The sequence below is a fragment of the Neoarius graeffei genome, chromosome 17 (genome assembly GCF_027579695.1).
Source record: "Neoarius graeffei isolate fNeoGra1 chromosome 17, fNeoGra1.pri, whole genome shotgun sequence".
NCBI classification, from domain to species: domain Eukaryota; kingdom Metazoa; phylum Chordata; class Actinopteri; order Siluriformes; family Ariidae; genus Neoarius; species Neoarius graeffei.
In genome coordinates, this window is record NC_083585.1 from 31,891,234 (window position 1) to 31,918,624 (window position 27,391).

The 27,391-nt window shown below is 42.7% G+C and overlaps 1 protein-coding gene across 8 annotated transcripts in view; it reads right to left on the reverse strand.

The window, feature by feature from the left end:
• Window positions 1–22,697, reverse strand: part of LOC132901549 (membrane-associated phosphatidylinositol transfer protein 3-like) — a 111,718-nt gene extending 89,021 nt beyond the window's left edge. For 6 of the 8 annotated variants that reach the window (XM_060944010.1, XM_060944007.1, XM_060944012.1 and 3 more), the window contains exons 1-2: window positions 22,531–22,697; window positions 6,882–6,977 (exon numbers count right to left, since the gene is read on the reverse strand). In XM_060944010.1, coding sequence (XP_060799993.1) covers window positions 6,882–6,977; window positions 22,531–22,555 — 121 coding nt within the window. In that variant the 5' untranslated portion in view covers window positions 22,556–22,697. Of the gene's footprint in view, window positions 1–6,881; window positions 6,978–8,924; window positions 9,858–22,530 lie in introns of those variants that run through there. The other 2 variants (XM_060944013.1, XM_060944014.1) reach the window with 2 other exon arrangements.
• Window positions 22,698–27,391: the final 4,694 nt, after the last annotated feature.

Genomic DNA, 27,391 nt, shown 5'->3' on the forward strand with positions numbered 1-27,391 from the left:
CTTCTGTAAAAGCAAACAAACTAAAAAAGGAAGGAAGATGGGTTTTCTGTTTTAATATGAGGCAGGGTGCAAAGGCCTACTCATGCCTATGAACAGAAAGCACTGCAAAAGATATCATCGATATGCAGTTAGCTAAAAGCCTCCTGTCTGCATGTATGGATGATAGAATCTAGAAGTAATGATCAGCATCCCTTATTCGTATGTTTACAGTAGTAAAGAATTTGTTTGCAGACTCCAAGTGCCTGAGTTCCACCAACTAAATTCTGAAATTATATAAATACAGGGCTGTTATCTCTGGAAAAGGAACACAATATTTAACTAGACAAAAATTGAGAGTATACTAAGAAAATGAAAAATTAATAGCACAAAATTAAAACGACTTGTGGTGCAAAAGAATGATCTAACTGAGACTAGAAAATTACAATAAGCTGCTAGATGTGTCATTTTTCCCCCTGCAGTGTTTCTGGCTGTAATTTTGGATTTCAATAGATGATACACACAAATCGCCATGAATACATGAATAATTAATGCTTCATAACATAGTCTGTCAGCATGCAGTAGTGTATACCTCTTTTAGTTTCCTAAATATAACATTTCTAAAGTAGAATTGTGAAAGGAAAATGACACAAAACAGCAATAAGATACATCAGGACAGCCACATAAACAACTTAAGGATCTCTTAAAGCTATAATACAGTCCCTTCTTTTAATGTTCCCTCCAAAACCTCACCATCAGAACACAGGCCAAGACACCTAAATGCTAGTGCAAGGAGATAGTGACTTCTGAATTCACAGGTAAGATGATATTCAGTGTAATAAACTAATAAAAGTCTCAATAATCATTGGGGGGTACAGTGACCAATCAAGTGGTTATACAATATGTAAGGAATAAAACACAACAGGGCATGCTGTTATGGGAAAATAATAAATTACAGGGTGATTTGATGCAAAGCAGAGTTAGTATTACCACCCAAAAGTTGATTACCCCCTGCCCCTGGACTCCAGGCTGTCAGGATGCTGAACTCTGTCCACTACCTACCGCCCCCCTGCCCCTGGACTGTAACACATTCATTTACACAAGAACTCTCTCATCCATTTGCACATCACACCACAATCATTTTCATTACTGTTGTATCTGCTGCTATTGGTCATTTGCATTACTGTTCGTGTACACCTCATAAACTACTCTTCTAAGCATCTTCTCCGTTATGGTTATTGTACTGTATTTGCACTACTGCTATTTTGTAATGTTTGATTTTAGAGTGTATTTTTACCTATATTATCTATATTTTATATATATATATTTTTCTTTTTTAATATAAATATTTGTATCTGATTTTACAAGTAAGGTGAGGGAGAAACGGCATTTTGATTCTCCCCTATGTCCTGGATATATAGTGAATTGACAATAAAAATATTTGAATCTTGAATTATTTGCTAATAACAGCACATACAAAATCCAAAATTACTCCTCTTACACCATAACAATTTGCCAACATGCAAATATATTTATTAATTAAAGAACAATACGCCATCCTTTTTTCATTTCATAGTTATGTTTAATGTTATGGAATATGATGCAAGTTATTTCCTGTTATCATATACATTTATAATAGCCATAAACAACCATTCCCTCACCAGCTTTAATTATTTTCTCTTTGCTGAAGTCATGTTACTCTGTCCTGAATACTTTCCATGTCAGACTTAATGTTACAAACACTGACACGTCTCCTCACGCACCTCTTTTCTACCAAGGCAGTTCAAGGGCTGGTTCGGTGCTGGTGCCAAATTTCAAACCAGTTTCAATAGCCAAAGAACCGGCTCTCGGCCAGGAAAACTGGTTCGAGAGTGGCATCTACACTTTGCTGGTTTAAAACGAAGAATTGCTTATGTTAAGGGCTGGGGCCAACAAGGCCAACTAAAACTTTATAATCACCATTAAAAAAATAGAGCTAGTGTAGCATCTAGTCTGAGTAACCAGTAGTCCATTGCTATTGTTGTTGTACTTGGTGATAGCGTTGCTGAGAAAGCGAAGACATAAAAAGACGTAATCACTAAAGTAATGATGTGGTTCTGTGGTGGCTCTCTAGCTCGTGGAAAAGCAAACTGGTTATTAGAAGGTTTGCAAGTTGAAGTAACTCCAAAACAGTATTAGCACTGGCCCTGAACTAGTAACTAGTCCGAGTTGGTGGAAAGGGGGTAACAGAAAGCTTCACCATATCAACACCACAACAACCATTATTTGGAGCATCCACCATACATGTTTCTATAGAAACAATAACATACTAAAACAAGTAAATTTAATATAAACACATTCTGAAACCTTCTCAGCACTTCCCGATACCTTCCCAACACCCTTCTGACCACCAGAACATTCAACTGCACAATGGTATCACTATATTCAGTCCACACAACATTTAACATTGTCTTATTAAGATTCAATATACTCATGTGCCAGCATGGTGGTGTAGTGGTTAGCACTGTTGCCTCACAGCAAGAAGGTCCTGGGTTCAAGCCCATTAGCCGACAAGGGCCTTTCTGTGTGGAGTTTGCATGTTCTCCCCATGTCTGCGTGGGTTTCCTCCGGGTGCTCCGGTTTCCCCCACAGTCCAAATACGTGCAGGTTAGGCTAATTGGTGGTTCTAAAATGACCATAGGTGTGAGTGTGAATGGTTGTTTGTCTCTATGTGTCAGCCCTGTGATGACCTGGCGACTTGTCCAGGGTGTACCCTGCCTCTCGCCCATAGTCAGCTGAAATAGGCTCCAGCTTGCCTGTGACCCTGCGCAGGATAAGCGGCTGCAGATAATGGATGGATGGATGCATCCATCCATCCATCCAGGCTCATGTGCCTGCTGACCAACCTACCTGGTCAAATTTGGGGGGGAAAAAAACATCATGTCAGCTGACTGATCTACAATGATTTCTGTGACAACCATTCAACCAAACACAATGTTACTGTTCACACTCTGTTCTGTGAACACATTCAGAGATCGTGATTAGACCGTCTGCTTACTCACAGCATCTGCTATGTATGAGGAGATTGACTGTAATCTGCATATCACAACCTTACATTTGATAATCCAAACCAAACAACATACACAATATGACAAACTGCCCTATTTTCCCACACAAAGGCCAGGACACTAGCATTATAAATGAATGGTGAAGACATTTGACAGTGCCCTTTATTCCTACAGAAATCACAAAAGACCTTTCCAAGTAGATTTTGGTGAGTCTAATTAATGGTGGTTTATAGTGATATAAAAGACCTAACACTCAGTCAGCCTCTGAGCTACAGCAGCTGCCACATAATCAATATGAAAAACCGTGTTGATAAATTCGAATGGTGCTATGTAGCATGATATTGTGTTGTATGAATTAATTATGACAGCATGACAAATGGCTGCAGTAGCAACGTAAAATGAAGGAAGCAACCTGCCTGAAGGAGCAATTCATAATGGATTTAAATCACGTGCCTGAGCTGATAATTAATTGCAAACACGGTTAGGCAAACTCCATCAAAACTTCTTTCATTACTTATGAGTGTGTATCAATAAAATAAATCTACCATTAACATTTGTCAAGATGTCATTACAGACAATGGAAATAGTAAAGTTTTCATGATAAACAAGCACAGAATAAACTCTAGTCATCTCATCTCATTATCTCTAGCCGCTTTATCCTTCTACAGGGTCGCAGGCAAGCTGGAGCCTATCCCAGCTGACTACGGGCGAAAGGCGGGGTACACCCTGGACAAGTCACCAGGTCATCACAGGGCTGACACATAGACACAGACAACCATTCACACTCACATTCACACCTACGGTCAATTTAGAGTCACCAGTTAACCTAACCTGCATGTCTTTGGACTGTGGGGGAAACCGGAGCACCCGGAGGAAACCCATGCGGACACGGGGAGAACATGCAAACTCCACACAGAAAGGCCCTCACCAGCCCCGGGGCTCGAACCCAGGACCTTCTTGCTGTGAGGCGACAGTGCTAACCACTACACCACCGTGCCGCCCAACTCTAGTCATGAAAACCAAAATTAAAAAGTGTATGACAAAGCAACGCATGGACACAAATATTGCTATCGAATCAGTAGTGTAAGCTGGAAGTGTCCAGGAATTTGTGTAGCTCTATATCGTTCCTGGAAAAAGAAAGACAGTCTATAACTTCCTCACTAATTATTACTATATTACATAACTGACCTCACATTTAACTCCATGCAGCATCGCTGAGGCAATGAATAAAGTGTAGAGTCTCTCACGCACACACACGCACACACGGCAAAATTTAATAGTGAGGCAGGTAAGGGCAGTCTGGATTGGTCACACAACAAATTGGACAATAATGGAATATTTATACACTCAAATAATATTATAGTACTATGCATAAATATTGACCCCTCTTGAACTTGTCCACATTTTGTAGTTTTGACAGAGCTTAAGCAAATTTGCCCAGACATATAAGTAAAAATATCAGGATAGAGACATATCTGAGAATACCTGCAGCTATAATTGCAGACAAACATGGCTTCTGCTATGTACTGACCCAGGCATGTGAATACTTGTGCAATCAAAATGTCTGCTTTTTTGTTTAACATTTGTCACAATTTAAAAAAAAATGTATATTGTACCTTTAAATGTTCAATATACAGGGTGTTTCAAAAAATTTGATATCATTTCACAATCTAATAACTTTGCCAATTCTTGTTCAGTTGACCCCAAATTTTAACAGCATGTATGGAAACAGGTCAAAATTTTATCCATCCATTATCCGTAGCCATTTATCCTGTTCTACAGGGTCGCAGACAAGCTGGAGCCTATCCAGCGAGAGGCGGGGTACACCCTGGACAAGTTGCCAGGTCATCGCAGGGGTGATACACAGAGACAAACATCCATTCACACCTACGGTCAATTTAGATCCTCCAGTTAACCTAACCTGCATGTCTGTGGGGGAAACCGGAGCACCCGGAGGAAACCCACGCAGACATGGGGAGAACATGCAAACTCCACACAGAAAGGCCCTCGCCAGCTGCTGGGGTCAAACCCAGGACCTTTTTACTGTGAGGCGACAGTGCTAACCACTACGCCACCCCATCAAAATTTTATGTTTAATGTTTTTTTTTTCTTTTTAGATATAGAAATGCCATTCACTGGAAAAGAAAAGGCGTTTTGTCTGTTAGAGTACGCTCGAACACAGTCGAACAAGACTGTGCAGTGTGCATTTATGAGAGAATTCTCTAAAAATGCACTGTTACTAAAGACATGCTGCAGTGTGTTTCGCAGGAGCTGGACTACCGACTTGACGTGTGCCGTGTCTCAGGTGGCATGCATATTGAAAATTTGTGAAATCGTTCATGGACTCCACATACCTTTGAATTTCTCATTCAAATTTTGAGGAATAAATATTATATTGCTCAACATTAAGCCTGTTCAGTTTCGTTTGCCTAGAGTATGTAGTTTCTGGGATATTTACATCTCAAATAATATAAAAAATTTTTGAAACACCCTGTATTATATAAATTAAATGGTAGAAAATTCCAAAGATGTCCATTTCATTTTCAGATTGCAATGGTATAAAACATGAAAATGTTCAAAGTGAACGAATCCAATGAATTCACTGTATATATAAAGCACTAATACAGTTTTACACTAATTCTTTTCTAAATTTCATACTTAAAATCATGCCCTTGCATTTACCAAAGTGTGCAACTTGTACGAGTTCCATAGCAACCTCAGAAACTGCTGTAGGCACTTACTGCATGACTAATGGAGTATCAATCTTTTTACTGCAGTAAGCCATAGACAGGTATTTTGTCTGAGACTTCCACACAGCAATAGAAATAAGTCTCTAATGTGGTCAGTACTGAGTTTACACGTATCTGCTTCTGGATCAACAGGTGGATCTGCAGCAAGTAGCACCGCTTCAAAGCTCCGGGGTTCCCAATTCAATCCTGAGAATATGTTACTATCTGTGTGAGTTATGGCATGTGCTCCCCATGTCCATGTGGGTTTCTCTACTTTCCTCCCACCTCCTACAGGCATGCCTAGGTGGATTGTGACTCTAAACTGCCCCTAGTTGTGAAAGAGTGTGTAAATGTGTATATAAATTGTGTCCTGCCACTGCTCTAACATCTCATCCAGGGTGTATTGCCACTTCATATACTTTTCCCAAGATAGGCTCCAAATCCACCAAGACTTTGACCAGAAACATTTACTGAAGATGAATGACTTAAATGGATATTACAGCTTCAGCAAGTCTGCTTTTACTGGCCACATACAGTACTAACTTCTATTTACTGTCTCTATACCAGCAGACATCCAGCCTCAGCTCATTTATGAGATTCAGGTGAGGTTCCTGAATCTCATAAATGTTTCCTACCAATAGTTATATAATCCAGACTGGGGATCTTTTGAGGACAGAATACATTCTTGCATTAGTGTTTGCAGCATTTCATATCACCTAAAATATAGTATTGCCAGTATCTCTGTTCTGCTAAGCCATACATTCATCTCAGTTATCAATAACAACCCTGAAACACAGATGCTGATTCAGATTAGACAGCGACGTAATACAACACAAGTGGAGTATGACAGTTTTTATATACAAGGTATCGAACATCTACCAGGACACAAAGTGAACAGACAGGATGTGTTTCAAAAGCTTTATTAACTGCATTATCTGCAGTACTCCTTTGACTATACTGAGCATGGCAATTTGGTCTGACTAAGCCTGACTATCTTTCAAATAATGTTCTCATTAAAATAGAGCCAGCAATTGATGCCCATGTATGTGAGAGCTGGAAATGCACATACAGAGAGAGACATGTTTGAGAAATTAATTCTGGACACCAGTGGAATAAAAGTGACACTAACCTTGGGCATCAAAAAACTCATCATCGGAGCTGTCCATGCATTCTTGGGAGATATGTTCTGTCTGGAAGTCTGAAGCATTGTGCTTGAGGAAAGACACTGCAGAGAGAGATGACAAAGAGACAGAGAAAAAGTGTCAGTTAAATTAATAAACACTGTATGATTAAGTAATCAGATATGGCATAATAATGATAATGTAGATTAAAGTTGCCATTAGGTACATACTAATTTCACTGTATGTTCCTCAAGTACTGACAGAGCTTCAGTATAGTGGTTCAAACTCTGACCATTATATACATACACCAAATGCCCCTGATGCTCTAGCATACTTAAATCTGTAAATTAATTAATTAAATCTGTAATTAAATTTATTCAGCGAAAATCGCAATCATGTTAAATGTAAATGTCTTTTAAAAATCATTTATAGAATATTTACCCAATTCAAAACAAATGAAGCATGAGAAACACATCAAAATACAAATTACTTATTTAAAAATACATGATGCTTGGTCACGAACTACAATTTACACTTGGAAACAGAGGTAACTAATATGACAGACAATTTCACCCCCTATTATAGTTGTCTTTTCTGCATATTAGAAAAATAATATATATAACAAAGGCAGAAAATGTGCTAGGGCAGAGCACATATCTAAATTATTAACACTTTAGCAAGTTCAACAATATGATTTGTCCAAAATATAGCTCACCTCAAGGTGGGTGGAATGTTAATGTCTGGTATCAACAAACGAATCATCTTTGATAAAAATCAACATTTTATATGATTTCCATAAATGTCATAATACCTCATGGAACTATAATGTCTTATTGGATCACAAATGGAAGGAATGAGCTGTTGAATTATTTTGAGGAGGATCAAATATTTTGACACTATTGTAACCAGGATGCTCTCCCATGTAACAACAACCTACTGCACAACATGTCCCTCTGATTCATGCAGTTAATTTGAGATGCAAGTTGTGTTCTTTTTTCATTTCTTCACTTACATTTTAAGCTTTGTTTTTTTTTTTTAACATCTCACTGTTAAAGCATTCTTCTCCATTCTCTAGATGATTGGATCTTTAATACTGCCTCATGATTCTCCCAATGTGCTGTGTAGATACTGCATTCTTTGTCATTTACTGAAATGTATCAAGTATTTATTATATTGTGGTGTACTCAGTGTTTTTGCTGGAGCTGTAGATTTTATTGTATCTTGTCACGATTCTTTGCACCACATGTAGTTCAGGGTTGTATGTTGCACGTTGGTTCCTGAAGTTGTCAGAAGTGGCGAGCTGAGGTGAAGTGAGGACCCAAGAGCAGACTCAGAAAACAGACAAATGTAAAGAGAAAACTTTTTTAATGAAGTAGATGGCAGAAAGGCAAAGGTACAGTAGGGCTCAGGCAAAAGGCGGTAGTCAGGGGGAATCAAGAAGACAATACCAATGAGCTGTAGCGAGGCGAGGAAAGTCTACAAGAGACAGTCTGGCAAATGGAGTAGCTCCAAACAGTTCTTAAAAAGCCCTGGCTGATGGGAGATGAGTGGTAGCAGGTGTGGGAGTGCCGCTTCAGGAAATGGCCTTCAGCAAGGCAGGACTGAATTCCTGTCCTGGATCCAGCCTGGATCCGGCATGGAAGTCCCACAATCTAAGGCATGGATGGACTGGACCAGACTGTGACAGTACCCCCTGCCCTTCAATGGGTGCCTCCAGGCGCCTTAGAAAGTGCCTCAGGGTGTTGTTGGTGGAAGTCTGTGATGAGGCGGGGATCCATGATGAACCTGGCAGGAACCCATCTCCTCTGCTCAGGACCATACCCCTCCCAATCAACCAGGTACTGGAGTCCTCTGCCTCGGCGTCATACCTTCAGCAACCTCCTGACAGTGAAGACCTCACCACCATCTATGAACCTGGGAGGAGGAGGGGGTTTGGAGGGTGGGGACAGGGAACTGGAGACAAGGGATTTGACTTGGGAGATATGGAAAGTTGGGTGAATACAGTGCATGGTTATGGGCAGAGACAGTCTTACAGAGCAATGATTAATTACCTTGGAGACGGGCAAAGGTCCTATGAACCTGGGAGCCAATTTGCGGGAGACCATCTTGAGGGGCAAGTGGTGAGTGGAGAGCATTACCCGCTGCCCCACCCAATAGGTGGGAGCTGCCAAGTGGTGTTTGTCGGCTTACTCTTTAAACATCTTGACAGAATGTAGGAGCTTTTTCCTGGTTAATGCCCACATTCTCCTGCAGCAGTGCACAAACATCTGGGCAGAGGGCATGGCGACTTCTTCTTGGATGGGGAAGAGTGGTGGCTGGTAACCCAAAGAGCACTGGAAGGGGGAAAGACCTGTAGCAGAGGTGGGTAAGGAGTTGTGAGCGTACTCTATCCAAGGAAGGGTCTTGCTCCAGGAGGCAGCATCCTTGGACACCATGCACCTGAAAGCCACTTCCAGCTCCTGGTTGGCCCGTTCCATCTGTCCATTGGTCTGAGGGTGAAAACCTGAAGACAGACTGTGAGAAGCACCAATGAGTTTACAGAAAGCCTTCCAGAATTGGGCAGAGAACTGGGGTCTATGGTCTGATATGATGTCTGAGGGGAGTCCGTGTAGACAGAAAACATGGAGTATCAGCAATTTGGCAGTCTCCTTGGCGGTGGGAAGCTTGGGCAGAGGGATAAAATGAACAGCTTTAGAAAAATGGTCAACAGTGAGGATACAAGTATTGCCACCTGAATTGGGGAGTCCTGTGACAAAATCCAGGGCTATGTGTGACCAGGGCTGGTGGAGAACAGGAAGGGGTCTCAGCAGGCTGGCAGGGGGTCTGTTGCCAGTCTTGTTCCTGGTGCAGATGTTGCAAGCTGCCACAAACCTCTGGACATCCTCCTTGATGGATGGCCACCAAAAATGTTGTTGGATGAGTGCCAGAGTCCAGGCTGCTCCTGGGTGGCATGCCATTCTGGAGCCATGACCCTACTGCAACACCTGTGTCCACACAGAAACAGGAACAAAAAGATGGTTAGGAGGTGCATTACTGGGCCCTGGGTCCTGCTCATGGGCCTTCTGGACCAGGGTTTCCACCTCTAACAGAGCAGCCCCCACCAGGCACCATGGAGGAAGAATGGTCTCAGGGGAGGTCAATTCCTCCTGGAGGGGAGAAAACATTCTGGACAAGGCATCGGGCTTACCATTCTTAGAGCCTGGGCAGAAGGAAAGTGTGAACTTGAAGCGAGAAAAGAAGAGACCATTGAGCCTGACAAGAATTGAGGTGCTTGGCAGTCCTGAGGCATTCAAGGTTCTTGTGATCTGTCCATACGATGAAGGGAAGGTCTGACCCCTCTAACCAATGTCTCCATTCTTCCAAGGCCAGTTTAATGGCCAACAGTTCCCTATTGCCAACGTCATAGTTTCTCTCAGAGGGGGAAAGCCCATGAGAGAAGAAGGAGCAAGGATGAAGCTTGTTGTCACTAGCCGATCTTTGGAACAATATGGCCCCCACCCCTGACTCCAAAGCACATAGCAAATTCCTCAGTGTTGAATTAACACTTTCAGAGTTAATTTGGGTCCAATTGGACCTATATAAACACTCTGAGTGTTAATTCAACACTGGGGATTTTGCTGTGCATCAACCTCCACCACAAACTGCCGGGACGGATCTGGAATGATGAGTATAGGTGCTGACGTGAACCTTCATTTGAGCTCGAACACCTTCTCAGCCCCTTCCTCCCAGCTGAAAGGGACCTTGGTGGAAGTTAGAGCCATGAGGGACCCAGCCACTGTACTAAAGTTCCTAATGAATCGCCTGTAGAAATTCTCAAACACAAGAAACTGCTGGAGTTGTAGCCGAGAGAACAGGGTGGGCCAGTCAGCAACTGCCTTGAGTTTCAGAGGGTCCATCTGAATCTGTGTGGGGGAGATAATGAAACCCAGGAAGGAGACAGAACTTCTATGGAACTCACATTTCTCTGCCTTAACAAAGTTTATTTTCCAGGAATCACTGAAGGGCCTGCCTGATGTGGATGCGGTGTTCATCAAGGGAGCGGGGAAAAAAAAATCAATATCATCAATATCATTAAGAAACTACAGTTCCCATCAGCCCACTTCTGCACCAACCCCAAACACTAATACTTCTTTCCTTCCAAAAAACATATCTTCTCTTTTCTTGTTTTTTTATGCATAGGAAATTAAACACTACATGTTTCATGTTTACTGTTTAATTTTTTTTTTGATATGATTTTGACCTAGTTAGCTAGAGTGATTATATGCCCAAAATGCCTATAGTGAGTACATGCCCAAAATGCCTCTGCCTCCAACTGTCTTACTGGAACTCATGAGTTTACACAATTTTCTCAGGACACCATGGACTGTGCAGAGCAAGGCTACCTCAAGGACTACAGACATGTGGACTATACGGTACTGTGCTCTCAGTGCTACGACTCCATCATACCCCTGAGACCAAAAGGGGGACTGTAGGTACATTCCACTAAGAAACTACATTTCCCATCAGCCCACTTCCACGTTGACCTGTGTCACGCCGGGGCGGAATCATCTACAGTGTCCGCCATGAAAGCATAAAACAACCTGCGAACTCCTAGCTCCTCCTCTCTGGTGTCTGGATCCAAGCCATCTGGACGCAGAAAAGAGAGACCCTCCACCAGAAAACCAGATAAAGATGTCTTTTTCTTTCTTGCAAGATCCACGATTTAGCGCAATTTCTTTCTTACCCTTGCCCAAGGTAAACTCCAGAGTCGCGCGATCTTTAAACTCAACCTGAGTTACAACCGGTTTATTCGTATTAGAAGTGACGTCATGACTGCTGCCCAAACACAGTTTTAATTTGTAATTAGGAGCGACCATAATTCCTCCTGATTGAAGCGCTGTGCACATTAATTTTAATCAGAGACTTTTTTTCTCATCACGAGCCACGACGCGTCGGATCAAGAGAAGTTCTCTGCCCACGGAATCGACTCACGGAATCGACTCACGTGCTCTACAACAGCGAATATCTCTTCATATCTTGCTAAAGAATATTAAGTAAGACTTTGGCATTTGGGCATAATAAAGATCAGTCTTAGGAATTTAGCTTTTATTGAAATAGTGTGAATTTAAACCCAGGTTTATCTGTTACACTGTTAAACACGCAGCATGTTGATTTATTTTGGTTCTATGTTCTCTCAATTGTTTAATAGATAGGCTGTGCATGCTCCTCTCTGACTAATACTTTAATTTCCTTATCACACATTTTGACCTTATCAAGGTTTCAGTGGATTCAATACTGTTATAAGTGAGTGAAATTAGCCTATGGTTAATTTCTTTTGGCTCATTAGCGTCCAAAGCTAATCCTTTTGTTCCACAAAGCTAATCTAGGCCTACCACGTGCTCAAACACACCTTGGTTAGCTACACAGAGCTAGCCTTTTGTCTCCACACATGGCAGTCCCTCCCCCACTCACAAACACACCCTTCTTAGCTTAGCCACACGGGCCTAATCTAAGGCCTTCCACACACACAGACCACACACACAAGCACACATTAGCAACAGAGCTAATCCTTTGTTCTACTTAGATAAAATTCCTTTGTCTCAGCTAGCAACCAAGCTAGGCCTCCTCTCACACACACACACACACCTACACACCTCACTGCTTGTATATATTGATTATCCAATTTTTATCTTTGTTATAATAAATTCATTTATTAAACAAACTGTGTCTTTATTGTTGTGCAAAAATATCCTTGAAGTCACCCAATCTCTCAAAGAATTCAAAAAGGTGCATATAAGTTATGTAATATGGTAAGTGATCAATAATAATTTGGAATATACCATAATTTAGCTGTTTGGTAATTTATTATTAAGCACCAGGATTAATGGTATGATTCACTTTGAATGATTCACTGATTCAATTCACTTGAGTGATTCACTTCAAACGATTCAAATGAGATTGATTCATTTTAATTATTAACCTTCAAATTTAATGAGACTGATTTAATGCGATCACTTAATAATTATCAAATGCACCTACAAAAAACATCAAGGTAGTTCCTCAGGACAGCATTAACGAGGGCCTGGAAAACTGCGGGAGCATTAGTCAGGCCGAACGGAACCACGAGATATTCGTAGTAGCCCGTGGGGGTGTTAAATGCTGTCTTCCATTTGTCCCCTTCCCTGATCCTCACGAGGTGGTAAGCATTACGCAGGTCTAGCTTGGTGAAGATCTAGGCTCCCTGGAGTAACTCAAATGCCGTAGACATGAGAGGTAGGGTGTAACGGTTTTTGATGGTGATGTCATTTAGCCCACGGTAATCAATGCAAGGGTGCAAGGATTTGTCCTCCTTCTCCACAAAAAAAGAATCCTGCCCCTGCAGGAGAAGAGGAGGGATGAATAATTCCAGCTGCTAAGGACTCGGTGATGTATTTATCCATGGCTTGCCTTTCAGAAGAAGAGAGAGAGAGAGAGTAAAGTCGCCCCTTAGGTGGTGCAGTCCCAGAGAGAAGGTCAATTCCACAGTCATAGGGCCTATGGGGAGGAAAGGAAACAGCTTGAGACTTGCTGAACACAGGTTTTAAGTCATTATACTCAGGAGGCACATTAGAGAGGTCAGGATATTCACCAATGGTGGACTGGAGCAGCTCGGCATGAGGGAGGGCAGATCTCAGGCATGACAGTAAACAGAATTGACTCCATCCTAATATGGTGTTGTTAGTCCAGTTGACATGGGGGTTATGTAGAGTTAGCCAGGGCAGACCAAGAACTATAGGCACATGGGGATTACTCATGACAAAAAACTGGATGGATTCAGAGTGGTTGCCAGAAATTCTTAAGGTGACCGGGGCTGTTCTATCAGTGATGGTGGTCAGACCAGTACCGTTGAGGGTCAGGACAGTGAGGGACGGGTTCAGAGCCAGTAGTGGAATCCCCAGGCACTTGGCGGTGGTCGAGCAGATGAGGTTTCTATCAGCCCCTGAATCAATGAGCGCCTGGAGGTCGTGGGGCTGATTGCCATGGATAATGACCACTGGGAGTAGCAGTTGATCTGTAGGGGGCTGATTCTGGACATTGCCCACCAGGGCCCCTAAACTCACTGGTGGGCTCTTCCTTTTAAAGGGCAAGATTGGCAGAAGTGCCCCAGCTGTCCGCAATAAAAACATGCCCTCATATCCTGATGGCACTATCGTTCCTCAGGTGAGATGCAGACTCGGTCTACCTGCATTGGCTCAGCAGAAGGAATGAGAGGCTGAAGGGGAGCAAAACTAGTCCGAGTTCTCTCTTTCACCCACTATCTGATCCGGGAGTCAATACAACTGGCGAGGTCCATAAGACCGGGGAGATCAGGTGGCAGTTCTCGTGAGACTAGTTCATCCTTGATGGAGTCTGACAGCCCATTCAAAAATGCATCAAACAAGGCACTCATTTCCAGCCACAAGATGCTGCCAAAGTGCGAAACTCAATCGCATAGTCAAAAGTGGACCGGGCACCCTGCCGCAGCCCCATGATTTCTCTTGCTGCCTCTCTGCCACACAGAGAGCGATCAAAGGTTCACCTTATCTCCTCTGTGAAATCCTTGAAGCTGGCACAGCATGGTGCATTGGCGTCCCACATAGCTGTTCCCCACTCCCTAGCTTTGCCAGTGAGGAGAGTGATGGTGTCGGCCACTCGGGAATGCTCTGTAGGGAAGGCCAGTGGTTGAAGCTCAAGGGTTAGCGAGCATTGAAATAAAAATGATCTGCAGGTACCTGGTTCTCCGTTGTATGGCTGTGGGGTGGGAAGTCTCGGCTCTCTGAAGAGAGTTGGAGCAGGAGCTGGAGGAGTGGTAGGTAGAGGGGGTTGTGTAGGAGCAGACGTTATTTGAAGCTTGTTGTAGCTGAGTGGCAAGAAGATTGAGTGTGTCAGAGATGGCGACAAGGTTTTGATTCACCTGTTGGATGTCCTGTTGGTGGATCCCAAAGAGAGCTCCCTGTTTCCGCACCACTGTTCTTAGCTGGGTGAAATCTGCTGGGTCCATGTTGGCCAGACTGTGCTGTCAGAAGTGGCGAGCTAAGGTGAAGTGAGGACCCAAGAGCAGACTCAGAAAACAGGCAGTGTAAAGAGAAAACTTCTTTAATGAAGTAGATGGCAGAAAGGCAAAGGTATGATAGGGCTCAGGCAAAAGGCGGTAGTCAGCGGGAATCAAGAGGACACAATACCAATGAGTTGTAGCGAGGCGAGGAAAGTCTACAAGAGACAGTCTGGCAAATGGAGTAGCTCCAAACAGTTCTTAAAAAGCCCTGGCTGATGGGAGAGGAATGGTAGCAGGTGTGGGAGTGCCGCTTCAGGAAATGGCCTTCAGCAAGGCAGAACTGAATTCCTGTCCTGGAGCCGGCATGGAAGTCCCACAATCTAAGGCATGGATGGACTGGACCGGACTGTGACAGAAGTACAATATTTCTCCTCACAGCATGTGTGTATACAAATGTAATACCATTATTTTGTATAGATTTATTTCTGTAATTACATCCTCTGCACAGTGTTCTGGGATTGCCCACCAGTGATAAATGAAATCATGTCATGTGTATTTCATGTACAATGCATTTGTGTACTTTAGATTAGATTAGATTAGATTAGATTAGATTAGATTAGATTAGATTAGATTAGATTAGATTCAACTTTATTGTTATTGCACATGTCACAGGTACAAGGCAACGAAATGCAAATTGAATCTAACCAGAAGTGCATAGCAGTAAATAACATAAGTGTCATGCTCCGCCCCGGACTTCCACTCCAGATATTTATTATCTCCCAGTTCAGCACTATTCCAGATCCGGGATGGGACTTCCATCTTGCTGGCATTCACTTCCTGGTTTGCTCTGCTGTGTATTGAGGTATTTCACTCACGTGACCAAGTCATGTGACGCTGCCATTTTGGACGGCACGGCTCGAATCAGTTTGAATGCGAGGAAGGCGACAAACGAAAAACATAAAAGAAAAAGGAGCGAGATGCAGAAAACACCTTCACTATCCAGCGACGTAGGGCATTTACAGGGTGAGCAGAGGGAGAGGTATTTGCAAAAATTGAGTTTAGCAGGCTTAGAGAACGACATTTACCTGCTTCCACCAGGATTGTTCACTGACAGCTAAGGTTTGTTCACATTTTCATTCGGTCCTCAGGATAAACAAAATGTTATTAAATGTCATTGAAATAACTTCTTAGTCTGTTGAGACATGGCCCATTATAAGTTTTTCCTTTACTGTATTTACTAGTTTACTGAGCGCGCTCCGGGGCTGGCTGGCTGGCGCTAGCTAGCTAGCGCTCCAGGGCTGGCTGGCTGGCTAGCACTCCGGGGCTGGCTGGCTGGCTAGCGCTCCGGGGCTGGCTGGCTGGCGAGCGCTCCGGGGCTGGCTGGATGGCGAACGCTCCGGGGCTGGCTGGCTAGCGAGCGCTCCGGGGCTGGCTGACTAGCTAGCGCTCCGGGGCTGGCTGGCTAGCTGGGGCTGGCTGGCTAGCTAGCGCTCCGGGGCTGGCTGGCTAGCTAGCGCTCCGGGGCTGGCTGGCTGGCGAGCGCTCCGGGGCTGGCTGGCTGGCGAGTGCTCCGGGGCTGGCTGGCTGGCGAGCGCTCCGGGGCTGGCTGGCGCTGGCTGGCTAGCGAGTGCTCCGGGGCTGGCTGGCTAGCGAGCGCTCCGGGGCTGGCTGGCTAACGAGCGCTCCAGGGCTGGCTGGCTAGCGCTCCAGGGCTGGCTGGCGAGCGAGCGCTCCGGGGCTGGCTGGCTAGCGAGCGCTCCGGGGCTGGCTGGCTGGCTAGCGAGCGCTCCGGGGCTGGCTGGCTGGCTGGCTGGCGCTAGCTGGCTAGCGCTCCGGGGCTGGCTGGCTCAGTAAACTAGTAAATCCAGTAAAGGAAAAACTTGAGACTGAAAGGTTTTAACAGTCATCCAAATGACTGAACGTAAACATTGCTACAGTAACATACCAGCTACTGTTGTTGACATTAGCTAGCTTGCCGTCCAAAATGGCGGACACCGGGGCGTCACGTGACCCTGTGACGTCAGGTGAAATACCTCAATATAAAGGCCGTTCTCAGACAGGGACTTTGCCAGAACGTCTCGTTGGTTTTTCATGTTGTGTCTGCGCCATTATTGCTTCTTGGATTTGCTCTCTGTTTTGCCTGTTTCTTGTCACAGTTTTTGCACTACGTTTTTGTCTTTTTTCACGTTTGTTGTGCTATGTTTTTGTCTCAAGTGTTTTGTCTGGACTGGTTTTTTTTATGCTAGCGTTTTTTGTCCTTGCCTACCTCGTTTTTTTGTCCCTAGCTTTTTCTGGATTATTTTTGGTTTATTTTTTACTCCAATTAAGTCTTTATTATTGGATTTACCGGTCTGTGTTCTGCTCTTGGATCCTTCTCACCACCCATAATAAGTGTAATATATAAATGTACAGGAATTACAGGGTATGGAATGGTATAATATGATATTTACAGTATGTATAAATGTGCAATGTGAATGTATTATAGTGCAATAGTATGACATACATAGTGGCACCATTTCAATACCTAGTATAAGTATTCGGCCAATAACAGCAAAGAAATGGTGGTTTGGATATCCGTGAAAGTATATTAGATCCTGTAACAAATGGCAAAGACTGCAATTGGATTTGAATTGCAGTCCGTTTATCTGTAGCGGCTTATCCTGTGCAGGGTCGCAGGCAAGCTGGAGCCTATCCCATCTGACTATGGGTGAGAAGCGGGGTACACCCTGGACAAGTCACCAGGTCATCACAAGGGCTGACACAGACACAAACAACCATTCATACCCACATTCAGTCAATTTAGAGCCACCAATTAGCTTAACCTGCATGTCTTTGGACCCCTACAGTGCTTTTTTTTTTTTTTTTAAGAATCTGAGTGGTATATATTACTGTTCAACAGTTTCACAGACTTATGATTGGATGCTTACACAGCAAAAGGATCAACATGAGCTCAGTGAATTGTGAGAACAGTCCAAGTAAAAATCACAAGTCACAATTTCAGTTAGAAAACATCATTTCTAAGCCATATTGATGTACACTCACCCATGTGTCCAAGGCAACACATTTTTTTATACAAGGCTAACACCTCCGTGTATTAAGACAAAAACATGACTGACAGAGTAACAACCGCTCTGATTCAGTTATTGAGAATCATCTTACTACCCTCATGAATGAAAAACAAAAACCTAGCGTCTATTGGCTACTCGCCCGGTCTGATATAATTTAAAAGATACCACATTGCCCTGTTAAATGACACATTTGCTCCATTACCCTTTTGGTGAGGGGAAATATAGGGCGTAAAATGAGGAAAGCACTGATAATGAAATGGAATGGCTAGTAATAGCAGTAGTAGTCAATGCAGTTACCAGTGTAATATCATGTGCTACTGAATGACTTGGTAAATTCTACTGTGATAGGCTAGTTTGAGGCAGCACGGTGATGTAATGGTTAGCACTGTCGCCTCACAGCAAGAAAGTTCTGGGTTCAAGCCCAGTGGCCGATGGGGGCCTTTCTGTGTAGAGTTTGCATGTTCTCCCCGTGTCTGCATGGGTTTCCTCCAGGTGCTCCAGTTTCCTTCGGGTGCTCCAGTTTCCCCCACATCCCAAAGCCATGCAGGTTTGGCTAATTGGTTAGCCTGGGAAATCCCATGCTGCTTTGCACAATCGTTCCGATCTGAAAAGACAGCATAGAAACTATGGTCTAAAGGCTCGCCTGAGTTAGGGAGCCAATCAGAGAGTGGGGGGGGGTGGAAAGACGGTGACGCGTACTACTCGACAAACGGAAGCTTGTAGTTTATTTGGGACTGTTTATGGATCACATTTAACATGGCGGCGAGCGATACGAACCAAACTAACCAAACCAGCTTCTCTCATATTTGTCTTGCACAAACGGCAGTAATCGTTCAGTGCCATTGTTTTCCTATTTTTGTTTTGCCTTCTCTTTCTCTTTCCTTCTCTTCTTCGCCTCTTCGTCTTCTTCGTCGCTCTAACTACGTCACCGGGTACAACTGCCATGATTGGCCATGGGCTACGTATACGCCAAATGATAGACATTCGCAACGTCCAATAAACGGCCATTGACAATCGTAAACCACACCTCCCCTACGAGAAATTCAATAGGCGGATTCCAGACCATATTTCACTTGTGATATGGTCTGGTGTTAACCAGACTACTAATTGGTGGCTCTAAATTGACTTTAGGTATGAATGGTTGTTTGTCTCTATGTGTAAGCCCTGCGAAGATCTGGTGACTTGTCCAGGGTGTACCCCACCTCGCCCATAGTCAGCTGGGATAGGCTCCAGCTTGCCCATGACCCTGCACAGGATAAGCGGTTATGGATGATGAGGGCTAGTTTGAATAACAGAACTCCAACTATGTCATCTCTGGGAAATTGTAAACTCTGTAAAATTTGCTTTACTGCCCAACAGTGAGGAGTGTCAGTGCTGTATAGGAACAAGCAAGTTTAGCAAGCTAGCACAAAAGCAAACTGTTCTTTGGCCCCACTAACCACAAAAAAACTAACAGGTGAGCAAAGAGTGCAAACAATATTCCTTATTCAGAGGAATAACATTGCATTTCTTAAGTTTGTTTCAACTACTGTTAGCTAATGATATTGAATTGAAGATTGATACACAACAAATAAATGCTACTTATGCCCAGATCAGGCTACATGTCTTTCACAATGATCACCATGTCAGATTAGGCCATCATAGTGCCATAAATTCTTGCTGTGTCTTGGTCAGGAGATCAGCAACACTACAAGTTTGACTCTGACCAATCATCGTTCACATCCTTGTGTGTCATTGGGAAGGAGGGTCAAGAAATTCAGTGGATATCAAGGAACATGTCATAGGAGTTGTCCAATTAGGCGAGAAAGTACAAAAAAATTCTCACAGACTAGACATTTCATCAAGGTGTCATGGGGCATCCCAGATGCCACACTGCTGTTCTTCAATTACTATAAGGGCTGTTTGTCCTTCCTGATAGTTATATTCAGGCCCAATGCTGGAAATTTGTCATCCACAACAAAATCGTGTCAAAATCAGGCTGAATTTGTGTAGTCTAATCCAAGCAATAAGTGAGTGACTACTCACACCATAGGTAGATAGGAATAGCCACATTACGTAATTTTCTACAGATGCTGATTAGTATATTGGCCTACTCAAGATTTCCAACCCGACAATGTCTTTGGGTCTATCATGACCAACCCACTGTAAAAGGTACGGCTTCACACCTGCAGTCATTAAATACATGAAATCACTATGAATAAAATTTCCATAGTGCTCTGTTGTGACTGCAGTGTGCCAAGTATCTTTAATCGCATTGTCTCTAGTATAATGCAAAACATCAACCTCCCACCCCACCCCACACACAGCCAAACCACAGTAGCTCCAAATTCAGAATAGTGCCAGATAAATAGTGCATCTCACCATCTAATTAACACATGCCCACATAAGTTTGCAGCAGTGGGCAACTACCATTTGTTGCTGCAATTCTAGAAAATATCCAGTCAAGAGTTCCACCGTCATAAATTGAGGTTTTTCACCCACGTGACCAAGTCATGTGATGCATCGTTAGACTGCCATTTTGGACGTCACGACTCGAATCAGTTTGAATGCGAGGAAGGCGACAAACGAAAAACATAAAAGAAAAAGGAGCGAGATACAGAAAACACCTTCACTATCCAGCGACGTAGGGCATTTACAGGGCGAGCAAAGGGAGAGGTATTTGCAAAAATTGAGTTTAGCAGGCTTAGAAAACGACATTTACCTGCTTCCACCAGGATTGTTCACTGACATACGGAAGTACATGAAGCCCTCATCTTTACCTGACTTCGGCCCACATGATCTGTATACCTATGTCGTTAAAAACCCATCGCCATACACAGGTATTGATCTGAAAGCGTATAAGAGTTTGGATGCCTACAAATATTTTGTGTCAGGCTGGGTAACATGCCTACATCAGCGGGTCGTCCCTGGAGCCGGTGGTTGCCATCTTATTACAGCTAAGGTTTGTTCACATTTTCATTTACTTTCGGTCCTCAGGATAAACAAAATGTTATTAAATGTCATTGAAATAACTCTTAGTCTGTTGAGACATGGCCCGTTATAAATTTGCTGTTACCAGGCAATGACCAAGAACTGTATTATTAGGGTCGGTGTCTGTGTTGTAGCAGTGTACTAGCAGCTAGCTGTTAGCACTAGCTAATGTCAACAACATAGTAGCTAGTATGTTACTGTAGCAATGTTTACGTTCAGTCATTTGGATGACTGTTAAAACCTTTCAGTCTCAAGTTTTTCCTTTACTGTATTTACTAGTTTACTATAATTATGATCCGGCAGCTATTTACACCGGATCCAGTGTAAATAGCTGCCGGAGCGCGCTCCGGAACCTCGGCCGGAGCACTCCGGGAGCAAGCCGGAGCGCGCTGCTTAATTTGAGGGGGAGCAAGCCGGAGCATGGTCCGGAACCTCGGCCGGAGCACTCCGGGAGCAAGCCGCAGCGCGCTGCTTAATTTGAGGGGGAGCAAGCCGGAGCATGCTCCGGAACCTCGGCCGGAGCACTCCGGGAGCAAGCCGGAACGCGCTGCTTAATTTGAGGGGGAGCAAGCCGGAGCATGCTCCGGAACCTCGGCCGGAGCACTCCGGGAGCAAGCCGGAGCGCGCTGCTTAATTTGAGGGGGAGCAAGCTGGAACGCGCTCCGGCAGCTATTTACACTGGATCCGGTGTAAATAGCTGCCGGATCATAATTACAGTAAACTAGTAAATCCAGTAAAGGAAAAACTTGAGACTGAAAGGTTTTAATAGTCATCCAAATGACTGAACGTAAACATTGCTACAGTAACATACTAACTACTATGTTGTTGACATTAGCTAGCTTGACCTTCAAAATGGCGGACACCGGGGCGTCACGTGACCCTGTGATGTCAGGTGAAATTCCTCGATAGGAAGAGAAGAGAAAACAAAACCGAGAATACTGTCCAACGAGGCTGTGGCTGCACACACATCTGCGCAACTTTAATTTGCACACTTTAATTCTTCAGACATTCCCTAAATTACCTATAATTTTTTTTCAAAAGTTCATATTTATTTACCATCGGGTAAAACTAGGTTACTGACAGGTTCGTCCATTCATCCTAGTCATTATGTGTATTTCTCAAGTTTGTTTCAGCTACCGTTAGCTAATGATATTGAATTGAAGCTTGCTACACAGCAAACAAATGTTATTTATGCCTGGATCAGACTACATGATATCTTTTAATATTTCTCCATGGTTACTATGTCAGATTAGGCAGTTAATTCCCTGAAGTATGTGACTTAAAAATACATTTTTCTAATTTCAGTGTATTGACTGCATGCACATTTCACATTTTAATATTTTATTTCTACTATTGTTTAATTCTTATTATTTTCTTTTAATTCTTTTAATTAATTATTTTAGAATAAAGATAAAATTATTTTATGTAATTTTATTTCTCTATTGTTTACTGTTTTTGTTTTTACTTCTGTAAAGCACATTGAACTGCCATTGTGTATGAAATGTGCTATATAAATAAACTTGCCTTGCCTTGCCTTACCAGTAATGTCAGTCATTCTTTCTCTCAACCTTCAGAAATAACAACACTGACCCTTTCTTCTTGAAAACAGACCAGACTGTCACTCACCTTTTCCATTCATGTGATTAGCCATTCCGCAAGTGTGTGTGTGTTTTCACCGCCGTCAGTGTCAGATAGTTTGGACGTTAGCACGTCTCAGTGCAGCAGAGAGGCAGCTTCAGGATGTCCAATGTGTTTTTCTGACTGTATGGAGCGAGAGTCATGAAGGGTTAAACCATGGCTTCTGTTGAACTACACACACACACACACACACACACACACACACACAGGTTGCAACAGGCCTACATGTTCAGACTTCACACAGATCCTCCCAGGGTGTGGATAACATGTGATGTTTAACTGCTTCAGCACACAAGAAGCAGAGTTATTCATTTCTATTCTTTGTAACACCTTGAAAATTAATATTGTGTCAAATCAAAAATACAGTCTTCTCACTGTAACATTACTTTGATGTAATTTGCCCACATGGGCTGCTTTTAGGGTGAAATCTGATAACGAGACTTAGGAAAGTTGAGTCTACAAAAGTGAAATGTTTTGAATTATTTCATCTAAATGTAATCCATTGGATTCCAACACTATAACCCTTTAAAAATCACGTTTTGGAAAGGTTAGCAAAAATAATTTTATTTTTTATTTTGGGTCACAGCTGTGGCATGTGGGGGGAAAGACACTCTGAACTACCAGAGATGTTCACAAGTAATAAAATACCAAGTCAAGTCTTGTGTCTTTACCTTATCAGACTACTGAATATTTTTGTCTTTCACGATGGTCACCATGTCAGATTAGGCAATAATAGTGCTATAAATTCTTGCCACACTTTGGTTGGGAGTCTGGCAACACAAGTTTGACCCCGACCAATCATCATTCATATCCTTGCGTGTCATCAGGAAGGGGAGTCAAGAAATTGTCGATCATGGCTATAAAAGAACACATCATAGGAGTTGTCAAACTAGGTGAGGAAATACAAAAAAATCTGAAAGATTAGACTTTTCATCAAAGTGTCATGGCCACATCGCTGTTCTTCAATTATGTCACACTACAAGGTCCGTTCGTCATTCCTAAAGTTCATAATCAGGTCTAACGCTGGAAATTTGTCAGCTACAACAAAATCATGTCAAAATTAGGATAAATTTGTGTAGGCTGATCCTGGTATTAGAGTCCAAGTCAAGTCTGGAGTCCTAATTCAACAAATCTACATGGAGTATATGAGAGTGTTAACTGTAGCAATAATAATAATAATAATAATAATAATAATAATAATATGCTATTTATTTAGCACCTATACAAATATGCTCTAAGTGCTTTACAATCACAAACTAGTAAATAATAATTCAATAACTAAAAAAAAAATCCTATAGATTAAAAGCAAGCCTAAAAAATGTGTCTTAAGTCTGGCTTTGAAAACATTAATGTTCTCAGAAATGTGCACATGGTCAGGTAATTTATTCCAAAGAAACGGAGCATGTGAAGAAAAAGACCTAAAACCATAACTGTTCAGTCTGTAGGAGACTGGGACAAGCCGGATAGCAGAAGTAGAGGAACGTAAGTTTCTACTAGGTTTATACACTGTCAAAAGCTCTTGTAGGTAGGCACAAGACCATTCAGACCTTTAAAAGTAAGTAGATTAATCTTGAACAAAATTCTAAGTTCAACTGGCAGCCAATGCAGCTCCTGTAAGACAGGCGTTATATGATCATATTTGCCCTTCATGTAAATAACCTGGGCTGCAGCGTTCTGGATAGTCTGAAGTTTGTTGACTAAACATTTAGGAAGACCAAAAAACAGAGCATTATAACTATCTACAGTGGTGCTTGAGAGTTTGTGAACCCTTTAGAATTTTCTATATTTCTGCATAAATAGGACCTAAAACATCAGATTTTCACACAAGTCCTAAAAGTAGATAACGAGAACCCAGTTAAACAAATGAGACAAAAATAGTATACTTGGTCATTTGTTTATTGAGGAAACTGATCCAATATTACATATCTGTGAGTGGCAAAAGTATGTGAACCTCTAAGATTAGCAGTTAATTTGAAGGTGAAATTAGAGTCAGGTGTTTTTAATCAGTGGGATGACAATCAGGTATGAGTGGGCACCCTGTTTTATTTAAAGAACAGGGATCTATCAAAGTCTGATCTTCACAACACATGTTTGTAGAAGTGTATCATGGCACTGTAATGGAAACTTCTAATAAACACTTCAGAATGCTTAGCAGTTGTGTTTTCAGTTATTTATTATAGTAGATTACATAAACAGAGATATAAAACAGGAAACGAAGAAGACACCACTTCAAGTGATGCCAGGAGTGCGCACTCTGAGTTGTGTCTTAGTAGCTGTTATCTATTATACTCTAAAGGCATTTGCCTACTGTTCGTGTCTGTACGCGATTGGCTCGAGGCTTTCTATGAAGCTTTGTTAAAGCGTGCACCTGGCGTGCTCTGGGATGTGCAGGCAGATGCGTGGTTAGGGAGAACTCAGACACCCTGCTTATCACCAGCCAAGGGCACAGAAAGGCGATTACAGCATGTGGAAAAAACAACTTTTCTCAGTACACTAGGCCACTTGAGCTCAACACACAGAAACACAGAGAATAGGAATATTCATTCACTAAATTTCCTTCACAGGCACAAACAAAGGAGATTTCTGAGGACCTCAGAAAAAGTATTGTTGATGCTCATCAGGCTGGAAAAAGTTACAAAACCATCTCTAAAGAGTTTGGACTCCACCAATCCACAGTCAGACAGATTATGTACAAATGGAGGAAATTCAAGACCATTATTATCCTCCCCAGGAGTGGGTGACCAACAAAGATCACACCAAGAGCAAGGCGTGTAATAGTTAGTGAGGTCACCCCAGGGTAACTTCTAAGCAACTGAAGGCCTCTCTCACATTGGCTAATGTTAATGTTCATGAGTCCACTATCAGGAGAACACTGAACAACAATGGTGTGCATGGCAGGGTTGCAAGGAGAAAGCCACTGCTCTCCAAAAAGAACATTGCTGCTCGTCTGCAGTTTGCTAAAGATCACGTGGACAAGCCAGAAGGCTATTGGAAAAATGTTTTGTGGATGGATAAGACCAAAATAGAACTTTTTGGTTTAAATGAGAAGTGTTATGTTTGAAGAAAGGAAAACACTGCATTCCAGCACAAGAACCTTATCCCATCTGTGAAACATGGTGGTGGTAGTATCATGGTTTGGGCCTGTTTTGCTGCATCTGGGCCAGGACGGCTTGCCATCATTGATGGAACAATGAATTCTGAATTATACCAGCGAATTCTAAAGGAAAATGTCAGGACATCTGTCCATGAACTGAATCTCAAGAGAAGGTGGGTCATGCAGCAAGACAACGACCCTAAGTACACAAGTCGTTCTACCAAAGAATGGTTAAAGATAAATAAAGTTAATGTTTTGGAATGGCCAAGTCAAAGTCCTGACCTTAATCCAATCGAAATGTTGTGGAAAGACCTGAAGTGAGCAGTTCATGTGAGGAAACCCACCAACATCCCAGAGTTGAAGCTGTTCTGTATGGAGGAATGGGCTAAAATTCCTCCAAGCCGGTGTGCAGGACTGATCAACAGTTACCAGAAACGTTTAGTTGCAGTTATTGCTGCACAAGGGGGTCACACCAGATACTGAAAGCAGAGGTTCACATACTTTTACCACTCACAGATACAGTATGTAATAGTGGATCATTTTCCTTAATAAATAAATGACCAAGTATAATATTTTTGTCTCATTTGTTTAACTGGGTTCTCTTTATCTACTTTTAGGACTTGTGTGAAAATCTGATGATGTTTTAGGTCATATTTATGCAGAAATATAGAAAATTCTAAAGGGTTCACAAACTTTCAAGCACCACTGTGTGTGTGTGTATTGCAAAAAAAGTTTGTACGCTCGCATGAAGTGGTTTTCCATATGATTCAAACAAAGCAATGTTTGATTTTTATTTATTTACAGTATTTGGGGGGGGGTTAAGAGTTGTTTCCACACTATTCTGAGTTAATGCTACAGACTGTGAAAATGAAAATCCCTGGAGATAAGCAGTTATAGAGATAATCAAACCAGTCCGTCTGATACAAACAATCATGCCACATTCCAAATCACTGATTCCAAATCTCTGATTTCGCAGAGACTGAAGATATCAGCTGCTCTGTCCAGTGCAAAAGCACCCCCCTCCAACCTCACCAGCCAAGAAAGGAGGGCTCTTACATTGCTTCAAAGAGACCGGGACATCACCATCCTTCCTGCTGACAAAGGGAGATGCACAGTGGTGCTAAACACAGCGGACTACCACCCAAAGATGACCAGTCTCCTCACCGACACAACCACCTATGAAACCTTAAGGCGGGATCCCACCAGTTGTTACAAAAAGAAAGTTGTTAGCTGCCTGCAACAACTAGAAAAGGACCAAGCCATCAACCGATCTCTGTACTACAGATTGTACCCTGGGGAAGCCGTTCCTCTCATATACGGACTCCCCAAGATTCACAAGGAAGGAGCTCCACTCAGACCTATCATCAGCAGTATAAACTCTGTCACCTATAACATTGCCAAACACCTAGCCACCATCCTGGCTCCTCTTGCTGGGAATACGCTACATCACGTCAAAAACTCCCAAGATTTTGCTACCAAAGTTGCAGACCTCAAACTAGACTTAGATGAAACCATGGTTTCTTATGATGTCACTTCTCTTTTCACCTGCATTCCCACCACAGAAGCAGTTGAATCTGTTAGAAAACAACTCCTTCAAGACAACACCTTACTGGATAGAACGAACCTCACCACAGACCAGATTTGCACCCTGCTTGACCTCTGCCTGACTACCACTTATTTCCAGTTTAATGAAAGTTTCTACAGACAGAAGCATGGATGCGCCATGGGCTCACCGGTGTCCCATATTGTGGCCAA